The 14565-nt window shown below is 44.7% G+C and overlaps 1 protein-coding gene across 2 annotated transcripts; it reads left to right on the top strand.

Moving 5' to 3' along the window:
• The first annotated feature begins 1913 nt into the window (after nucleotides 1–1913).
• Nucleotides 1914–14342, top strand: tmem216 (transmembrane protein 216). Of its 2 annotated transcripts, XM_030061262.1 has the most exons (6): nucleotides 1914–1993; nucleotides 3794–3807; nucleotides 3925–4018; nucleotides 4881–4973; nucleotides 13641–13842; nucleotides 14155–14342. In XM_030061262.1, the coding sequence occupies exons 1-6, from the start codon at nucleotides 1984–1986 to the stop codon at nucleotides 14168–14170; spliced, it is 429 nt and encodes a 142-aa protein (XP_029917122.1). In that variant the 5' UTR covers nucleotides 1914–1983; the 3' UTR covers nucleotides 14171–14342. The 2 variants fall into 2 exon arrangements, with proteins under 2 accessions (XP_029917122.1, XP_029917123.1); XM_030061263.1 differs by lacking the exon at nucleotides 3794–3807 and having other exon boundaries at nucleotides 1973–1993.
• The last annotated feature ends 223 nt before the right edge of the window (nucleotides 14343–14565 follow it).

Genomic DNA, 14565 nt, shown 5'->3' with positions numbered 1-14565 from the left:
TCTCAAATGACCTCTACTCTCTGTAAAACAGAGGATCTTATAGACAGTGACATCATCATCCTGCACTAGAGGGCGTAAATTAAAATTTCAACCAGTGAAACATTATAAATCTTTAAGCATCCTCTCTCATCCCTTCAAAATAAAACTGTGTTTCTCTCCCAAACTGAGATCCTGTTGGTTTGCACCTGACAAAGCTCCTTCCCTGCAACCTTTTTGCTTGACTTTGAAATCAGATCCATTACAGAGAGCAAATGATCAATGACAGATTGTGGATCCTTTCACAATAAAAGCAGCAACAATGAGAGGGGGGAACCTGCTTCTGCTTTGTTGGTTCTACCTTTTATCATTTTCCAAATTTCACAATAAAAGCTGCAACATGAAAAACTGCAGTGAGGACCATTTAGACTCAACTGGGAAAAATGTGGAATAAGTGAAAAAAAATATGAGCGTCTACAGGGTCCTCACTTAGGTTGAGTGTAATGCCCCTTGTATTTTTATGTGTAGTGCACACTTTTTACTTTTCCTGCAGTAGATTTTTACTGCACAACTTCTACTTCTACTGCAGTCAAATATCAGCAGAGTGACAGTACTTTGACTGCAGTAGCAGTTTGTAGTACTCTGTCAGAGTACTACAAACTGCTGTGTTGCGATGGTCTGACTGGTCGCTGCTACTGGGAGGTGGAGAGAGAAGGTTTTTATCGGAGTGACTCACAAAGGAATCAGAAGGAAAGGAAAAACTGCTGACTGCTGTCTTGGATTTAACGACGAGTCGTGGAGTCTGAGCTGCTCTGATACGAGTTTCGACATCAGGCACAAGAAGACACCGGTGGATGTGCCGGCGCCACCCTCCCCCTCCTCCTCCTCCTCTAACAGAGTTGGAGTGTATCTGGACTGGCCCGCCGGCTCCCTGTCCTTCTACAGCGTCTCCTCGGACACACTGATCCACCTCCACACCGTCACCTCCACCTTCACGGAGCCTCTGTACCCTGCGTTCAGGCTCGGCTCAAACCCCGGCTGCTCGTTGTCTCTGTGTCCCATTTGAGGAGTGAGGATGCACTCACATTCGGCCCAGTTGCTCCGTATAGTCATTATTTTGTTACTTGCACAGGCTTATTCCATTTGCCGTCAACCACACCTCAGCAATTAACATCACAGTTTGTTTGAGTTAGAATCGGTTTATCTGCTTTAACCGTACATTGTTTTACATGGAGTGCACACATTTGTACAGTGTAGGGTTATGAAAAGTAGTAATTTGTTATATTGGTAAAGAAAAAATTTGTCAGTGCTATTAAATGCTGAAGCCAGCTGATTGGACACGACCATGAGCTGCAAATGTCATGTGGGGTTTTGGGGTTTAGTTAGTTTGCTTTGTATTTTGTTATAATTGATGTTAATTGCGTTCACCTCCTTGTCTGTTTTTTTGGTTTAGCCATGTGAGGTCAGTTTGTTCAGTCAACATCTGGTTTAGTTGGACGAAGAGGAAGGTAAGGAGCCAGCATTCACAGCACGACTGTTATTTATATGGTGGCTCAAGCCTATTTGTACGTTATGTTGCAAATATATTATTGTATACTATCTCTGACTGGACTTCAGAGTCTGTTTTGTGACTTTATATTGAAATAAAATAACTACAACGATGATGAACAAAATCTAGAGAGGGGTTTTGTAGATTAATGCAGGTACGGTTGATTTTTCTGTGATACATCCTGAAATACTGAATATTATGTGCAAAGGAAATGCTGATCTGATGAGAGTGCATACACATATACACCAACATATACAAAAATAAAAGCTCACTCATTCGTTTGTTCATTCATTCATGATCCATTCATTCATTCTGTGGCTCTGGCGCTGCATGCGTGAAACCTGTAGGTGGCAGCAAAGTCACACAGCCGCTTCTGGTCTGCAGTAAAGAAAAAAATCAAACAACGAAGAAGAAAAGCTTGTCGCCACTTCCCCAAGCTGTCTCCATGGTAATCAAACATGGCGTCTGGTAAGTAACGGCTTATGTGCAAATCTTTAATAAGACAATACTAACATGTTTTTATGAATATATTTATACAAACTGCTGTTTTAAGGTTCGGATAGCTCCTGTAGAGAAAACCCAGTGTCGTTAGCCGTTAGCATCACACGGTAACGGGGCTCGGCTCGTATGTGTGTTTTCTACTTTATTTTACAGTTTTTTTCTGATTAACTTGGCTCTTTCTGTGAAATTAGAGGCTATTTTTTCAAAACTCTACACACCGAATCTGCAAAACCTTTTCATTGTTTCTTGTCAGAGCAAAGAAAACAGGCAAAACTCCTCAAACTCCTTGAAACAGTTTGCAATAAGGTTTTGTCATACATGTAGGAAAGACACACACACACACACACACACACACACACACACACACACACAGGTGTCCAAATGTCTAAAGTATGGATAACATAACAAATTGTCATCGTAAATTATCTATAAATTTCATACCTGGATATTTATGCCAGATATCGCGATAGTGATGCGATATAGGACATGACTGTGAGCTCACTGCTTTGAAAACTCAAGTGTGAAAATTAACAGCATCATGACACCAACTGGACGTAGAACATGCTTTTAGTTAACAAAAAACATTTTTAAAAAAAATGTTTATGGATTTGAATTGTAAATTTTGAATATTTAATTTTATTTTCCCAGATCCCTTTTTTATTGTGCGTCATTTATTTATGTGAAGCACCTCAACTCCAAGTCAAATTCCTTGTTTGTGTAAACTTACTTGGCAATAAAGATCTTTCTGATTCTGATTCTGATTCTGATTAATCAGAGCAGACCAATCAGTGTCCTAGGCTTTGATATGGTTCATATTGTCGACAATATCACACATGTTCACCACTAGATAACTCAACTCAACTCAACTCAGCTTTATTTATATAGCACTTTAAGAACAACCACAGCTGAAACAAAGTGCTGTACAAAAATGAAAAATAAAACAGCAAACAGAAAGAAAAGTAGAAAGAATAAAAACAATCAAACAAATTAAAACAGAGCAATAAAACAATAGAAAGAATAAAAACAATCAAACAAATTAAAACAATTGAAACAGAGCCAGGTCTGATGCTGGAATTTAAAATCAATGTGCATAAATGATCATAAAACTACAAAACAGTAAAAGTAATAAAACAGTAAAAAGGAATATAAACAATAGAACAAATAAAACAGAGCGACGTCTCATGCTGGGTTAAAAGCCAATGAGTAAATATGGGTTTTAAGACTGGTTTAAAAAAAAAAAAAATAACAATATGATAATCATATGGTTATCATATGGTTATCATATTGTTATAAAGATAACAATATGATAACCATTTATTGTTTGGCCCTCCTACTACATCTAGCACCAGTATTGTAGCACTACCATGAGGTTCAGGTTTACAGCCTGTATTCACTGTTTACAGCGTCAGAGCAGGCCCACAGTTTGTAGACGACAAAACAAAACGACATGAAGCTCTGTGGTGGGCAAGAAAAACAAAAGTCAAAAGGGGAGAAATGAAAGAAATGTCAGAAAGATTCACAGAGATTATTTGTGCAAGATCTGTTGCCTCTGCGACTTATTTTACTGATTCATGTTTGTGTTGAATCTGATGAAAATGTGCCACTGGAATCCGTTCAGCTTCAGGCGTTGATTAACTTTATGATAAATATGTAGTGAGTCAGACTGCATCAATGAACCACAAAGGCTGAGTGATATCTGATGTTTAATAAAATGCCAGCGACAGCCTGACAGTTACATTTCCTCATGGTCTTTCCATTTCATTACAGGGAGGCGACCAATCGTATCCTTCAACCCAAACACTGATGTGGACACAGTCTCTCTCTCTCTCTCTCTCTCTCCCCCTCTCTCTCTCTGTTTGATGTATTCTTTCGTTTTTCCTTGACTTGATCCTCCTCAGCTTTCCTCCACGCCGCTGCAGCTGCTCCTCTACCTCAACAGCTGGTATTTCGCCGCCTTCTTCCTGGCCGAGGTTCTCATGTTCATCTATAAAGGTGTGTGAGCTGATCCAACCCTGCGCTGTGATTCCGGCTGCAGATCCACACCTTTAATACAGATTTACATTTACACTCTGGACGTCCAGCCGGTGCTCCCCCTGAGGCCGAGTTCACGCTTCATGTGCAAAAAGGAAGGCACCTTGTTTCTGTCTTGATGCCTGTGAATTTTTTAAAATCTCATCCAAGGGGTTTTTAAAGAGTTTAGTTTGTCTAAGAAGCAGGAGAATTTCCTCAGATCCATACAGGAGCATGTCATCGTTCTACTTAACTGCAAAACTTGAAAATCCCCCAAATTTGAGGTATGAGGGTTTCACGGGACAGCAGTGAGATGTACTGCTGAAGAGATTTATCGACTGACATAAAATTAATTCATTAAAATTCCAATAATTGATTCATTGTCTTAGTCATTTACAAAGTAAAAAATGAAAAAATGCTTAATGTTTTCTGATTTCAGCTTCACTGAAATCACAAACTTGGTAGAATTTGCTTTTTCTCTGTTTTCAGCCGCTGGTCAGTCTGAGGAGGCAATTTTAAGACGGCACCGTGCCTTTCTTACCACATCTGATTAGCAGCTGTCATTGTTTTTTTTAATCACTTCATGTAGGAAATGATTATTTGAAATACAATCAGTCAATTAATGAACAGTGAAAATAATCATTAGCCCTGATCCTCTCCAGTTGCAGACTACTGTACTGACTGTGTTAGTATTAGTATTATTATTAGTATTATTAGTATTAGTATTATTAGGGTTAGTATTATTAGGGTTAGTGTTAGTGTGTGTGAAGGATGTGGCGTGTGACCGGTCACACACTCCCTCCTGCTCTGGTGTGAGCTCTGATCCTGGTGTGTGTTTCTGCAGGTGCTCTACTTCCCTACCCGGCAGATAATCTGATCCTGGATGTGGTTCTGCTGCTGCTCTACGTCGGCCTGGAGGCTCTGCGGATCTTCTACGGTGAGGCAGAACACAGGAAGAAGTTTTCTGTGTTTTATATTTGAGTCAGAGTGACACCTCCTCACTATGCACATGTGACTTTGGGTAGGGAAAAAACTGATTCACTTAAGTGCTGCGATTCTTTTTTAAATTATTTTTTTTCAATCACTGAATCGATCAATTTCCGGCGGGGTCACTTGACCTCTGACCTCCAGCTGTCTGAATGAAAATGAGTTTTCTGGGCAGCCACGGTTCTCCCTTTTGCAGACACGCCCACCTTCTGCTAATCCCATGCAGTTTGGGCCACAAAGCCTGCAGTCCACATGTGTTCTTGTCGACCCATTTAAGGGTCCTGACCCTCAGTTTAAGAAACCCTGCTCTGACAGTGTCCCACTTCTCTTTACTAATTTAGAATGTAGATCTTCACTCAAGGGAGAAGACTGTGTTATGTGGACTTACATCCCATGTACATCTGCCTGCGTCTAGTGTAAAAACTTGCTTGCTATTGGCTGGGTTGCACACTGAGCTTCTACATCGGCATATCAGTCAAAATATGAGGACCAGAGGAGAGCCTTTCAATACTTATTCTCTTCTTTAATAAAGTTGATTGTTGTACAGATGGTCGTGATGATGATTCAACAGCTACAAACAAATTAGAGCAATAATAAATCACCAACAATATAGGAATGAATCTATTGAAATACTTGTTTTTCAGCATATAAATAACCAGCATGAACTCACTCATATAATGCATCGAGATGAACAATCAACAGGAAATTTGCAGCTCCACAACCAGGCAGCATGCTTCAACAACAATGGAAAGAGGCAGAGCAATGCCTGATTGAAGCTTTTAACACCTCAGGTGAGGTCTGTTTGGCTGATGTGTGTGGGTCCCGCCCACCAATACCTGGGCAGGTGGGAGGATTTTCTACAGCCGCCCCTCAAATATGGTGACATATTTGATAATTACCTTAGTCTTTACCAGACTGAGTGGGTTCAGGATCCGTTATTGGGGGGAGGGGTATTAATCTTGCAACAGGCCTAATGTACAGTTTCCCTTTGATGTTCACTTCCACAGTACGGATACGCCCGTCCTCACTGGGAATAAGGCGAGTTACCTTCCCAATAGGCCAGAGTCCTCTGGGCAGCTGTGGGTCTACCATCATTACTACATCCGACACCATTAGGCTGATCTTGTCCCTTTGCCATTTCTGGCGGGTTTGAAGGCTGGGTAAATAGTCTTTTATAAAGCGATTCCAGAAGTGGTCTGCGAGGACCTGGCTGTGTCTCCATCTTCTCCTACCAACAAGATCTGAGTCACCATACACTGCTTGGGGGAGGGAGGCATCCCGCCGCCCCATAAGGAGCAAATTTGGGGTCACAGGGTCAGGATCAGCCAGGTCCGATGACACATACCCCAGAGGTTTCGAGTTGAGAATGCCTTCTATTTCTATCAGAACAGTGTTTAGTACCTCCTCTGTAACGGTTTGTGCCCCCAGTGTCACTCGTAATGCTGTTTTAATAGATCTCACCTCTCTCTCCCATGAGCCTCCAAAGTGGGGAGCATTTGGAGGGTTGAACCTGAAGTGGATCTTCCTTTTACCCAGCTGCTCCTTCAATACTGGATTCAATGCCTCAAAAGCATCACTGAGTTCCTTCGCTCCTCCTTTGAAGTTTGTCCCACAATCTGATAAAAGTTCGAAGGGCTGACCTCGGCGTGCTGTAAAACGTCGCAGGGCCATAAGAAAACTATCTGTGTCAAGGCTTGTTAAGATTTCTATATGGAGGCAGTGGGTTGTAAGACATTTGAACAGAAGCCCCCATCTTTTATCTGTTTTGCGACCCAGCTTTATGAGCAATGGACCAAAACAGTCCATCCCCGTAGACCAGAATGGAGGCTGGGTCAAACGGACCCGGGGAGGGGGCAGGTCTGCCATTTTGGGAATAATGGGTTTAGCTCGCCATTTCCTGCATTCTGTACAAGTCCATTGATGCTGCTTAATAGCTTGTCGGCCTCGAAGAATCCAATATGAACGTCTGATCTCTGCAAAAACTCTCTCGGGACCGGGATGGAGAAGGCGGATATCATAGTCCTTGATTATCAGACGGGTTATTGGATGTTTAGGATCCAGGACAATAGGGTACATTGTTCCTGGTTCAAGTTGTTCTGCCATTCGCAGTCTGCCTCCTACTTGGATAAGATTTAACTTGTGCACAAACTGTGGAGAGAGGGAAGAGAGGCGACTATTTACAGGAAGTTCTCTACCTGACTTTAGGGCATGGAAATCCTCTGGGAAGCTTTCTGATTGAGCTTTTGAAACAAGAAGTATTTCAACTTCAGCCTGGGTGTAAGAAGGGATTCCAGCAGGGCTGTGTTTGGCAGTATCCTGAAGGCTTTGGTGGGTTGCCTCAACAAGGTCTTGCCAAGTAGTGAACCGACTCGGGTCTGGTAGATCTGAGGGCGTGTTGATATGTGTGAGGCCACAAAACATGGACTTCCTTAGGTCCGGTACTGGAACCTGAGTGTGTGGTGGAACAGGCCATTGATTAGGAGGTTTAACAAGGAATGCTGGGCCTCTGTTCCATCTGCATAGTTCTGTCAACTCCATTAGTCTCTTGCCTCTGGTGATATCGTCAGCAGGATTGTGACATGTGTCGACATAACGCCACTGGTCAGGGGAGGTTAGATCAAGGATTTCTGTGATGCGGTTAGCAACAAACACTTTATACCTACAAGACTCTGACTGTAGCCAAGTCAGGACTACAGTGGAATCTGACCAGAGCACAGTTTTGTCAATAGGGATTGTTAACTCACTCTTCAACAGCTGTGCCAGTTGTGCTCCTGTCAGGGCAGCCGACAGCTCAAGGCGAGGGATTGTTAGCTGTTTTTTGGGAGCTACCCGAGATCTAGCCATAACAAATGTAACATGAGTCCCCCCTTGCTCATCCTCCATTCTCAAATAGGCTACAGAGCCATATGCTCTTTCAGAGGCATCACAAAATATATGCAACTGTCTTTTCTTTACAGAACAAGGTACACTGGATTCATACCATCTGGGATACTGGATGCTGGCCAAGTGGGGGAGCTCATTTTCCCACTCCTTCCATGCTTGCTGAAGTTCACCTGGGGGTATGGGTTCATCCCACTCCCTTCTTTTCATCCAGAGCTGTTGGAGGAGGACTTTAGCTCTGGTGGTGTAAGGGATTATATATCCAATGGGATCATACTGAGTGGCAAGTACTTTGTATACATTCCTCATGGTTAAAACATTATACACTACTGGCCTATGCTTGTACCCCAGAGCATCAGATGGAAAGTGCCAACTTAACCCTAAAGTGCCCTCTGTTGGTTCGATCCTGTCATGGCTCAGCCAACGTTCTGTGCTGTCAGACTGGGCCTCAGAGGGTAAATGGTCTACAACAGACTGGATGTTACTGGCCCACTGCCTGATGTCGAAGCCCCCAGTGGATAACACATCCCTCAACTTGGTAACCAGTTCCTTTGCCTCGTGAGGGCATGGAAGGGAATGCAGACAGTTGTCAACATAGAAAGACTGGTTAACTATGGCTGTGACCTCGGGGTTGTGCTCTTGATATTCCTGTGCATGTCTTTGTACAGCATAAATCGCACAGCAGGGGCTACAGGTGGTGCCAAATGGCAGTACTTGCCACTCATACACATCAGGAGGGTCCTGCCTTTTTAGGTCACGCCACAGGAATCTTAGCAGTGGTCTGTCTTCTGGGAGGAGTCTTATTTGGTGAAACATGGATTTAATGTCCCCACTGATTGCCACTCGATGTTGTCGAAAGCGGAGCAACACACCTAGCAGTGATGGGCCTAATATTGGTCCTGGGAGGAGTTGACTATTCAAAACTTGGCCTTGGTAGGAGAATGAACAATTAAAAACAATGCGGGACTTCCCATTGTGTTGCACTAGGTGATGGGGAATGTACCAGGACTCTAATGATTTGGATATTTTCTCAGTAGTCAGTTTGGATACATAACCTGCCTGCACCAACTTGTCTATCTCTTTGGTGTAGGTTTGGCCTAGCTCTGGGTTTTTGACTAAGTGGCGTTCAGTCTGGCGCAGCAGGGGCATAACTGAATCCTTGGGAGCTTGGAGACTGGGGGCATTGTGTATACGAAGTAGTGGTGTTGCATAGCGTTCAGTACCATCCATTTCAATCCTAACTGTTTTGGCCTCCAACAGTTTCATAGCCTCCTTGTCTTGTTTGGATCTTGTGATTAACTTTTCATTTTTAAAGGGGAGAACGTCTATTTGCCATAATTTCTCCACATTACGGCTGAGGTCTGCATAAGTGGTGCCGGTTGAGGTGAAGAGAGTTTGGGTGGCATCTGATTGGTCATGCAGGAAGGTTGGACCCTGCAGTGTCCAACCAAGCTTGGTATGGAGAGCCGCTGGTGCCCCCGGGGGACCTGAGCAAACTTTCTTTGTTGGGGTTATGAGATGACAGTTATCTGCTCCTATCAAAAGAAGAGGCTGCACTTTGGAGAAGGACTGAAGGGGAAGGCCCTGTAGATGGCGGTAGTGCTTCTGGAGCTTATCCACTGGATAACTCTGGTCCACCAGTGACAGCTTATCAGACGTAAAAGCATCTTTAATCATGAATGTTTTCTGTGGGTTCAAAGCAGGGGAAATCTCAAAGCTGACTGCAGCACCATCCAAGCTTTCGGTTCTTTGTCTGATGGTGCGTACAACAAGATGTTCCCTGGGCCCTTCAAGCCCTAGTTGTTTACAGGCGGCTGGGAGGAGCATTGTACGCTGGGAGCCATCATCCAAGATGGCATAGGTGTCTAATGTGCGGTGTTTATTCCGTAGGATCACTTTAACCACCTTTAGAAGGACTTTAGGGGAGCCAGACTGAGGGTTCAGATATAGGACTTTGGAGTCTGTTTCTCTTTGGTTCACTCGGTGGAGAATGCCCAGGTGTTTCCTATTGCAAAGGGGACATGACTTTTTCAGATTACAATTCATCGCCATATGTGGGCCTGCGCACCTCCAACATCTCTTTTCCCGCTTAATCCAGGCTTTTATGTCCTCTGTCTTCTGGTCCTTCAGTTCTTTACATTTGATTATTGAGTGATCAGTCGTGTTGCAGTATTGGCATGTTAGTGTTCTCATTCCCGGTTCCATTAAAGGAGATCGGGGTTGGGGGTTGGTATTGGTGCCATGTAATATGGTGGCAGTTGTAGGAGCAGATCTTGGCATAGACCTCCTGATTTGCATGGAGCTCTCAGGGGTTAGATGTCTTACTTGGGCTGCTACAGACTGACACTCTGCTTCACCCTGGAGCCATGTAGCAAAATCTACTAAAGTATAGTGGGTGCCTGGCCGGACCGAACGGTTATAGCGGATGAAGTTGGCAACTGAATCAGCCGGCAGCTTACTGAGGAGGTGTTGCACATGCGACGAACAGGCTAACTCAGCTGCTCCCTCATTCTGCCCCATAGCTTGCAACATTCCGACCAGGGACTGGACTCTGACTGCAAAGTTATGAAATGCTTTAGCATCACCAGGTTGGACTTTGGGAAGATTTATTATTGTGGTTATTTCCTTCAGTGCTAAATGGTGGGGCTGCCCATACTGCTGGTCTAGAGCGGCTAAAGACTTAGTATAAGGCTGGGGATCATGGGCATAGGCCAATGCAATATGCCGGGCTGAGGGTAGCTTAAGGTGGTCTAGCAAGACATGATACTTATAAATTTCTGTCTCCCACGGAGGTAAGAGGTTTCTAAGGGCCATCTTAAGCATTGTATACTCATGAGGATCATCTTTATTAAAACTAGGAAAAGTAGGTCCCTCAACACGTGACTTGTACCCGGGTGGGGGGACTGAGTACAGTGGCATTGGGCCTGTGGGACATAATGAGTAGGGAGAGTTACTAGAGTATTGATATGCTTGGTTAATATGCTGGGGCTGCATATCAGGGGCTGGCCCACCTGAGGGAGCAAGAGGCACCTGAGAGAGGTGGGGTGCTATGGTGTCTTGAGATACTGGAAGCACCTGCTGAGCTGAAGGTGCTAGGGGCCATTGAAATGGGGGAAACGCAGTGGGCCACTGGAGATAAGGAGGCATAAAGGGCCACTGATGATGAGGAGGCATTTGCTGGGGGGGGGGTGCTAGAGGCACCTGGAACGGAGGAGGCACTTGCTGTGGGGGAGGTGCTGGAGGCACCTGGAATAGAGGAGGCACTTGCTGTGGGGGAGGTGCTGGGGGCACCTGGAGTAGAGGGGGCGCTTGCTGTGGGGGAGGTGCTGGGGGCACCTGGAATGGAGGAGGCGCTTGATGTGGGGGAGGTGCTGGGGGCACCTGGAGTGGAGGAGGCACTTGCTGGGGAGGAGGTGCTGGGGGCACCTGGAGTGAAGGAGGCACTTGCTGGGGGGGGGGTGCTGAGGGCACCTGGAGTGGAGGAGGCACTTGCTGGGGAGGAGGTGCTGGGGGCACCTGGAATGGAGGAGGCACTTGCTGGAGGGGAGGTGCTGGGGGCACCTGGAGTGGAGGAGGCACTTGGTGGGGAGGAGGTGCTGGGGGCACCTGGAATGGAGGAGGCACTTGCTGGGGAGGAGGTGCTGGGGGCACCTGGAGTGGAGGAGGCACTTGCTGGGGGGGAGGTGCTGGGGGCACCTGGAGTGGAGGAGGCACTTGGTGGGGAGGAGGTGCTGGGGGCACCTGGAGTGGAGGAGGCACTTGGTGGGGAGGAGGTGCTGGGGGCACCTGGAATGGAGGATGCACTTGCTGGGGGGGAGGTGCTGGGGGCACCTGGAGTGAAGGATGCACTTGCTGGGGGGGAGGTGCTGGGGGCACCTGGAATGAAGGATGCACTTGCTGGGGGGGAGGTGCTGGGGGCACCTGGAATGGTGGAGGCACTTGGAGTGCAGACTCTGAGCATGCTTTGGTAGGGAGATTGGGCATGTGATCATCATGTTGGTGTAACAGACATGCACTACGCGCACGTGGTTGAATGTGCTTACACTGTGGTGGGTTGGGCTCACATTCTTCACAGTCTGTCTCTGAATCTCCACCATCATAACGTGTGGAATAAGAATCATTCTGCCCCTCCATTGCATCCTGCCTACTGAGAAGCTGCATAACCATATCTCTTATTTGCTCAACTTGTTCATTTATAGGGGGTGGGCCAGACTGTCTCTCATTCGTAGGTTCAGCAACATGAGGATGTGCTTGGTTCGATGAGGGAGGGAGAGAAACTTGATAATGTTCATAATCTTGGAGATATGAAGGTGCTGTCCTCTGTCGCTCTCCTCTCCTAATTCTGTCCTCACCATGCTGCTCTCTCTGATCCATATCCAATGCCTAAGCAATCCGGCTCGAAGGACCATGTAAAAACTTGCTTGCTATTGGCTGGGTTGCACACTGAGCTTCTACATCGGCATATCAGTCAAAATATGAGGACCAGAGGAGAGCCTTTCAATACTTATTCTCTTCTTTAATAAAGTTGATTGTTGTACAGATGGTCGTGATGATGATTCAACAGCTACAAACAAATTAGAGCAATAATAAATCACCAACAATATAGGAATGAATCTATTGAAATACTTGTTTTTCAGCATATAAATAACCAGCATGAACTCACTCATATAATGCATCGAGATGAACAATCAACAGGAAATTTGCAGCTCCACAACCAGGCAGCATGCTTCAACAACAATGGAAAGAGGCAGAGCAATGCCTGATTGAAGCTTTTAACACCTCAGGTGAGGTCTGTTTGGCTGATGTGTGTGGGTCCCGCCCACCAATACCTGGGCAGGTGGGAGGATTTTCTACATCTAGTTTATATTTTCACCAATCATGTTACAGCTCTTGCTGGTGTGATTCGATTTTTAACTTGTATTTATTTTTAGAATTCAGATTTTGTCGTTGTAGGCCCAGTTGAAGATGAACTGTTGTCCTGGTTAGCAAGGCCTTGCTACAGTAAAGTGTTTTTGAGGAATTATTTCCTGAAGGAGACTTGCATTTCTTCCTGCGGCTGTGAGCTGATTTGACAGGACGCAGAGCCAAACTCGGCGCGGAGATGAAACAATGAAACAATGAAAAACAATGAAACAAGGATAAAACAGAACGTCCTCCTGTTCACTGAGATCGACTGTCTTGCTCTGTGTAGACTGCGAGCCATTTTCTGCTGTTCCTTCTTGTACAGATTTGTAGATTTGTAGATTTATTTATTTATTAAAAGAAATGGGACAGTACATGCAGGCAGGTTGGTGTTGTACATAGTGTTCACATTATTATTAATACACAATAGAATAAAAACAGCATAGTTGATCATGAAACATACAGGCCAAGGGTCAGGGGACCATGCGCATTTCACCACTGCTTAAACACTAAATTATATGTCGAGGGGCTGATTAAGGTGCATAGTGCTAAAGTGTAAAGTGCATTATTATATTGCAAATTGCCCAATAAATATAAAGTGCTATTTTAATTGCCCAATACTCAATGCATATTACAATAATTTAATTACCAACGATGGTAATTTGTGATACCGAGAGTACCTAGTTGTATAGAAATAAAGTGCAGTACAGTACAGTATGAAAGTTATCCTTGTGGAAACTGGGTTGTTGTAGCAGCAACAAGCAGGAAAACACAGCAGAAGAAAGGCAGGGCCGTCAGTCAGACAGCAGTCACATGTCAGTGCTGTGTTGTCCAGGTTGGAAGGGGAACCTGTGTGAGCGCTGCCTGGCCTCCAGCGTCTCCGTCTTCATCCTGCTGCCCTGCGCCGCGCTGGCCATCTACTACCTGCTGCTGCAGACCTTCGTCCTGCGCCTGGAGGTCATCCTCAGTGCCGGCCTGCTCTGTTTCTACATGCTGGAGCTGCTGCTGGGCGTCCTGTCCATCTCCGCCTTCTCCAGGTACAACATGGCCTCCATTTCAGGAGGAAAAAAACATCTGCTGACGATGTTTCAGCAGCTCTAAAACTGTGTCCTCATTCAGGAGTCGCCTCCTTTAAAGCACACGGTCTGTGAAAGTGTGTTCTTTGGATTCTCAGCATAACGGTCGCTCATACCCCGTTTACACTGACCTAAAAGTTTTGGTAGAGTTTTGTTAAACTCCACAGTGTGAGTCGAAGAGAGGCGACGCTGTGCCAGTTCATGAAAAATACTTAGTTATCGTTTGTCTGGAAATGGTCAAATTCATTTTTTTTTCTTTTCTTTTCCCTGTAGGTCAAAAGTTTACTGAAGTGCAGAAATCCACATTGTGACTCTACAGGCATCAAGAGGAAACCAGTGAGGGACTTCTGATTAAAATATCTTCTTATTGTTGTAAATAAGATAGAGTATATTTTTCTAATATTCAAATTTAGAGTCAGACCTGTTTAGCAGTGAGCATTTTTTTTTTTTACTTTTTGTTTTTACAGAACATAATAAAAAGTGTTTTGTGATATTTTGGGTTCTGGTCTTCACTTCTGTTTGTTCAGTGGAGTTATTTTATCATACAGCAGCAACTGAAACAGTTTTAATCGCAGGCTGCATGGACATTTTACTGAAAAAGACCTCAATTATATGACGTGAAACAGATGATAAAAGACAGTGAACAAAACTGACATTGACAACTATTTATGAGGGGGAAAAATG

This window comes from Myripristis murdjan, chromosome 10, assembly GCF_902150065.1.
Source record: "Myripristis murdjan chromosome 10, fMyrMur1.1, whole genome shotgun sequence".
In the NCBI taxonomy this organism is placed as follows: Eukaryota; Metazoa; Chordata; class Actinopteri; order Holocentriformes; family Holocentridae; genus Myripristis; species Myripristis murdjan.
Note: the sequence above shows the minus strand (reverse complement) of the source record. Positions and strands in the feature narration are given on the sequence as shown.

What these genes read in the sequence shown, in the direction of transcription:
- tmem216 (XM_030061262.1), top strand. An exon ending in TCTCATGTTCATCTATAAAG is followed by an intron (nt 4,019 to 4,880) that starts GTGTGTGAGCTG and finishes GTGTTTCTGCAG; the next exon opens with GTGCTCTACTTCCCTACCCG. An exon ending in GGCTCTGCGGATCTTCTACG is followed by an intron (nt 4,974 to 13,640) that starts GTGAGGCAGAAC and finishes TGTGTTGTCCAG; the next exon opens with GTTGGAAGGGGAACCTGTGT.